The sequence below is a fragment of the Monopterus albus genome, unplaced genomic scaffold (assembly GCF_001952655.1).
Source record: "Monopterus albus unplaced genomic scaffold, M_albus_1.0 scaffold117.1, whole genome shotgun sequence".
NCBI lineage: Eukaryota > Metazoa > Chordata > Actinopteri > Synbranchiformes > Synbranchidae > Monopterus > Monopterus albus.
This window is the reverse complement of record NW_018127997.1, coordinates 776430-783394: the sequence shown is the minus strand read 5'-3', so window position 1 is coordinate 783394 and position 6965 is coordinate 776430. Positions and strand designations below refer to the sequence as shown.

The 6965-nt window shown below is 39.1% G+C and overlaps 1 protein-coding gene across 7 annotated transcripts in view; it reads left to right on the top strand.

The window, feature by feature from the left end:
- ryr2a (ryanodine receptor 2a (cardiac)) overlaps positions 1-6965 on the top strand; it is a 252899-nt gene that overhangs the window by 195938 nt on the left and 49996 nt on the right. For all 7 annotated transcript variants that reach the window (XM_020611714.1, XM_020611710.1, XM_020611711.1 and 4 more), the window contains 2 exons: positions 2050-2126; positions 5668-5741. In XM_020611714.1, coding sequence (XP_020467370.1) covers positions 2050-2126; positions 5668-5741 — 151 coding nt within the window. The remainder of the gene's footprint in view (positions 1-2049; positions 2127-5667; positions 5742-6965) is intronic.

Here is a 6965-nt window from a genome sequence, read left to right as displayed (position 1 = left end):
CAGCTTCTGCTGATTCAACATCTCAGCTACTTGCGCCGCTGAAATAGTATCTTCTTCAGCCTCAACATCTTCGCTCGCTTCGGATTTATTAGCTCTTTTCCCTCTTGGAGGCATTTTAGTAGTTGTAGAATTTATTCAAAGACTTGACAATGTAGAAGATGTGAAAAATCGTAGTACAGACAAGAGTAGCAGTAAAGACGTCTGCTCAGTGCCTGGTTTTCTCCACACATACTGCTGGGAATAGTGGCCAGAGGATGTTGCTCCTTATGGTCTAAGAGTCCTTCAGGTGCCTTTTGGCAAACTCCCAGCAGGCTATCGTGTACCTTTTTGTGAGGAATGGCTTCTGTCTGGCCACTCTACCATAGAGGTCTGATTGGTGAAGTAATAAAATGTGGAAAACTTGAAAGGGTCTGAAAACTTCACATCCTGACTGTATTGTGTGTCTTATGTGAATGTACAGTCATGGTAAAAAGAAAGTACACCCTTCTTCAATTTTCTGATTTTATTCATCAGGGGCTAATAATTATATGGTCCTCACCAATTTCTGTAAACAAAAAAACATCCTCACGTGACAAAAAAAAAAAAAAAAAATTCACAAAAATTTTCGATGTGTAGTCATCTGTTTCCTAAAAGTCAACCAACATTCAAAAACCAGGTGAGTAAAATAATTCAGTAACATGTTGAACCACACTTAGTAACAGTAACTTGAAGTGAACATTTTCAGTGGGAATGTATTAGTCTCTCACTGAAATTTTGTTTGAGGTCATTCATATATGCATGGCTGTCTAAAGATTCTGCCACAGCATCTCAATGTGGCTGAGGTCTGGCCAACACCTTGATTTTTTTTTCTTGTTTAGCCATTCAGATGTTGATTTGCTGGTGTGCTTGGGATCATTCTCCTGTTGCATGACAATCTTGGCTCAGCTTAAGCTGCTGGACAGATGGCCTCACATTTGTCTTAAGAATATTGTGGTATAAAGTGGAGTTCATTGTCACCTCAATGACTGGAATTTTCCCAGGTCCTGTGGCTGTAAAACAGGGCCATATCATCCACCACCAGGCCTGACAGTTGGTATGGGGTGTTCATGGTGTTTGGTTTTCACTAAACATGGCTCTGTGCATGATGACCAGACAGCTCCACTTTGGTCTCATCAGTCCAAAGGATATTGTTCCAGGACTGCCCCAGGTTGTTCAGATACAATTTTGCAAGTGCACAGTATATTTTATTCTAGTGTATCCTGTTTTGTTTCTGGGAAGATTGGCACCTATCTTGAAGGCTCTCCATTCATAATCAGTCTTTCCCTTTGTAGAACAATGAATCTCAGCTTGTTTGAAGGTGGCCTAATAACCCTTCCTAAATTAATGAACAGTGACAATTACTTGTTTGAGATCATGGCTAATGTCACTTTTTTCTTGATATGATACACAACTCAGTGCTCCAGAACACCAAACAGCTAAAATATGTGCTTTTATAGAGGATGACACACTTTTTAATGATCGACTAATCCAGTGCATTTGATGAGTAACACCTGGCTGCCAATTACTCAGTTAATGATTGTGGATGTAGGAAGGGTGTAGGCTACTTTTATTTTCCCACCTGGTTTCTAAATGCTGTTTTACTTTTGGTAACTGCATATTGAAATATTTTGTGTCTTTCTGTTGGCGTGAGTTTTTTTTTTTTATGGAAGTAGGTAAGGTCCACATAATTGCTCTTAGGCCCTGATAAATAATAATATAGAACTGAAGGAGAGGGTACTTTTTTTTAAACCATAAATATAAGTGTTTTTTAACCTGACTGTGCAACAAATTTCTCCTCGGGGACAGTAACATTGAGTTGAGCGAGAGGAATCTGGAGTACCCTGAGAAAACCCATACACAGACACAGAACATTTAAACTCCACACAGAAAGGACCCAGTCAACCACAAGAACCTTCTAATCCGGAACCTTCTTGCTCTGAAGCAACAGTGCTAACTATTGGACCACCATGCCACCCTAAAATACAGCTCACCAATCCCATTCTCTTTGGTCTTCCTCTGTTTCTCTGACAGAAAATGCTGGATTATCTGAAAGACAAGAGGGATGTGGGCTTTTTTCAGAGTCTGAGTGGTCTGATGCAGTCATGCAGGTAACCCTACAAACTCTTCCTCTTTCAGGACTGAAATAAATATAATTAATGTATTCATACCATTTCTGGGTTCCTTGACATGCAATAACATCAGGTCCTGTATTTTTCTCCACACCCTTTGGTCACAGTGCAGCAGCAAGAGGTAAAATATATCCGCAAAATCGGGCGCAGTTTAAAAATTCCGCTTTTACAATAGCACCGTGGATGTCTTTGTTTTTTTATATATAAGCTTTATTGAAAATACACATAACAAGCAAGGCAAAATAATATTTTGCCAATATGGTGGGGGCACCGGTGGATGTCAGGCAAACTCAAAGAAACACACAATGGCCTGGAGATTATGACCATTCAAGGAAATCTTTAAACTATCGTGTAATACTTTATTCTGCTAAAAAAAAAAAAGTCTGGTAAGTGAGAGTGCAAGACGTGTATAAACCGAGTTGCTTCTGCATAGATATACTAAAACATACAGTATGTACACCTCATTTTTTGAGCTTTAGATCATGTCTAAGGTGATAATTAACCATTGTAACATTGTAGATAAGTCAAAAAACAACGAAAAGCATGCCATTGGCTAATTAAAGACTTTTTGGCCAGTCAACCACAGTAGGTCAAATTCAATCCATACCTTTCTCCCAGCCTGACACTCAGCACTGGCTCACCCTCAGGGCTGTGTGTAGATGATACGACCTTGGTGAGGCTGATCTCTGACTGTGATGAAATACCCTACAGAAAGGAAGTCTGCAAATTAGTGGAATGGTGCACAGATAACAACACTCACACTGAACATCAAGAAGACAAACAAAATAATCAACTTCAGGAAGAAGGAGAAGCTCTCTCCCCCCTGTTCATTAAAGGAGAGGAAGTGGGGCGGGCCTGCAGTTTTATGTTCCTTGGGACTTACATTACTGAGGGCCTGGACCTGGACTTTCAATTCTATGGCTATAACTAACAAAGCTCAATAGTGCCTCTATTTTCTGAGAGCTCTCAAAAAGACCAGCCTGTCTGTAAAACTACTCGAAGTCTTTTATCACTGTGCAATAGAGTGTTATAACATACTGTATTACAGCTTGGTACGTAAATTGCACAGAATCAGACAGGAACATACTCCAGAGAGTTATCAAGAGTAAGAAAATTATTATTTAGAGGACATCTTTAGATTGTGCTGTTTACACAGCACTAAGAATTACTCAGATTTCTTTACTTATGTAACAATGGTGATTACCACAGTCACAAGTAAAAGTCCTGCATTCAAAATGTTACTTATGTACCAAGTAATAGCATTAAAATATAGTTAAAGTGTCAAAATAAAAAGTCATTATAATTATAGTGGAGGGACACCCGACGAGGTTATTGAGAAGATGACAGACCTCGATGTCCCAACTCCCACCTGTAACTGGATTCTGGACTTCCAGACTGAAAGACCACAGGTGGTCAGAATGGGAGGGCGGGTGTCTGCTGAGCTCACAATCAGCTCACCACAGGGCAGCTGTCTCAGCCACAAACTCTTCACCCTGTACACCCACGACTGTGTCTCCAACCATGACAACACCATCATCATTAAATATGTTGATGACAACACCATTCTGGGCCTCATCAAGGGGGGAGACGAGTTGGGTTACAGAAGCTTGGTGAGCAACATTCTCATTTATGGAGAGGAGAATGACCTCATCCTCAACATAAACAAGACAAAAACAAATAAGAGTAGACTTTAGGAAGAACCCCTCCCCTCTGCTGCCTCTGACCATCAAAGGGACTAAGGTGGAGAGGGCTGACAGCCACAAGTTCCTGGGCCTGCAGGTGACATCTGACCTGAGCTGGTCACTGAACACAGCTGCCACAGTGAAGAAAGCCCAGCAGTGGCTATACTTCATCAGGCGGCTCAGAAAAGCTGGGCTGAACCGTTGCCCTCTCACCTAGGCTTACAGAGGACTGGTAGAGAGCATCCTCACTACTGGCATCACAGTCTGGTATGGTAACACCACACAGGCAGAGAGGAAGGCGCTTCAAAGGGTCATAAAGACTGCAGAGAATCACTGGGACTGAACTGCCTGCTAAGGACACACTGTACACATAGCACTGTTGTAAAAGGGCAGAGAACATACTCAGAGATCCACTCCACCCAGCTCACTCTCTGCTCAGACACAAAAACTGCACCTACAGCCTCAGGCACAGCAGAGCAGACAGTATCATCACACGCAGAACCAGACTTGACAACAGCTTTTTCCCTGCCGCTGTAAGACTGATGGCAAATAAAAAATGTGAGAAACTGGTGCAATAACCTCTCATTACCCTACTAAATAGAATACCATATATACACTATGTGTAGTACCATGTGCAATATTTGAAACTCCCTATTTTACCTGCTACCTTATTCCTGTGTCCACAGTTTTATCAACTATTTTGTATTCTTTTGTATTAGTGGGTGATCTTATATTTACACTAGGTGTTCGTTCTTTTGGCTTTAAACTCTTTACTTGACTCCAGGAGAGCCCTGCACAAGAATTCCTATATGCCTAGACTGTCTGTTTATGCATAACTGGCGAATAAAAATCTTGAATCTTATAAAGCCATTATAAAAGAAGGCATATTTCAAATTAATGTACATTATATTATTGGATTATAATTACTGATACATTACTGTGTTCAGGATCGGGTGTGAGTAAGGTTTACAAGAGAGACATGAGGCAAAGATGCTATGTGTGGTGAAAAGGACAGATGGTCTAAAACCAATAGGAAGTTAGTTATTGAAGTTTGTTTACAGATTTTGCCATTCACCGACACAGTCAATAGTTAGAGCAGCAGCAGTGGCAGTGGCACAGATGATGTAGGTGATTAAGATATTTTAAAACGCACATTACACAGTTGGGTCAACGCTTGAACTCCTTTTCATAGTTGTCACTCTGTCAAATCTGAATATAGAGACATTATACCGATATTTTAAGATTCATTAGTTCAGAGTTCCCAAAGATATCATCGTCTTTGATGTGATTTGTTTGATGCTTGAGTTTTCTTCAGGATCAAAGTAGTCAAGTGGTAGTGTAAGTTGTTTTGTTGGGATCCTGATCCATGCTGCTGTGGTTTAATGTGCTCTGTCGGAGGGGTTTCATCCTTCGGGTAGGGATTTCATTTTGGGGAGGCAGCCTCGTTTAGCTGTAACCACCTCACTGGCCAATGCACTAGAAACAGAAACTGCTAACAGTTAATTGAACATATGGTAACACTTTACAATACAGAAAGGTGCACAGCTAGTAAGGAACGAATAAGGAAAGAACCAGAAATGATCTGTTTTTTTTTGTTGTTGTTTTGTTTTTTTACAATTACTTACCTAATAGCCCCTAATGTTGGACTATGTTAAATGATTAAGTACTAGAGAACCACCTGGGAGATATTGAATCATTAGGTAATGATAGGTTCATAATTGTGGCAAAGTTTGACATAGCCCCTCATTACTTCATTATTACCTCAGCCATTATGCGCCCCTGCATCAACAATAGCTTTTTTCATTCACAGGTTCACCATCCATTTTTCTTTGTTTCAGTGTACTGGATCTAAATGCATTTGAGAGGCAGAACAAAGCTGAAGGACTGGGAATGGTGACTGAGGAGGGATCAGGTAAGCATTGTTTTGCATACTAACTGTCAATTTACAGCCACTAGTTTTAGAATGAGGTAGCTAAAGATAAAAAATGTCTTCCTCCAATTTAAAACATAAAGATTTCCCATGAAAAGACTGACATTAGCATGTTCTACTGTGCTCTCCAGTTCTTCTAGAAAGTGATAATTAAGTAGCTATGGTAGAAGAAATATACTCTTTGTTGTTGCACCTTTTTTGTTATTCTTAATACACGGTTCTTTTTTCCTTTTCGAATCATCGTTATTTTGCTTTTCTCCATTTATCCTATCATATCTTTGGTTGAGCTTTAATTCTTTGGTAATGCAGCATTAACTGTTGTTCACATACATTATCAAGTATGATTTCTTAGGGTACAAGTATATGTCCTTATGGTTTGCCTATTACATCTTCTCTGTTTATATGTTTGTTACAAACATTCACAATCATCCTTCAGATTCCATAGTGATACTCTTCAAAATCCAAATCAGTTATCTTCATGTAGACAGCCTACAACAGTGTAAGAAAGTTTTTGTTTGTTTTGCTATTTTGTAGAACTACATTTTCAAATGCAGTAACAAGTTACACTAAAGGCTGATAATAATATGTAATTTATAATATGTAAGTTAATTATAATTACAATTAACTGTAATTGTTTTTTGGCCATGATGATTTATTAGTACCTTAAAGTAGATATGATGTAATCACTGAATTATCACATATTATAATACCCTAAATATCGCATTACCTAATGAACCATGAATTCACAGCTAACCATCTAAAACACCTTGAGGACTGGGGTCTTGAACTGTACCCTACTTATCATCAGGTTTTATACTCTCTACACTGGATAATTACGGAATCTTATCATCATCATGACATAAAACACTTTGTTCTAATGATTGCCTCTTTAATACTACTGTGTCATCCAACTGTTATTCTTTATTGAATTGATCTATATTGTACAACAGGTGTTTTCACGCTACCAACACAAATAATTACTAAAACTGACTTTGTATTTCTCATTATTGCACCCGTTACAGCAAGAGCTCATGGTACTAACCACAGCTGACAATGTTCTACTCATAGCTTTCTCATTATTGTCCACAATCAAAAGATAAAAAACACTAGTTCTTATTTGGTGCTTTATAGGTGTGTGTGTGTGTGTGTGTGCATATATATATGCACACACACAGGCAACTCTTGTTGAGTTTTGCTCAGCTATAC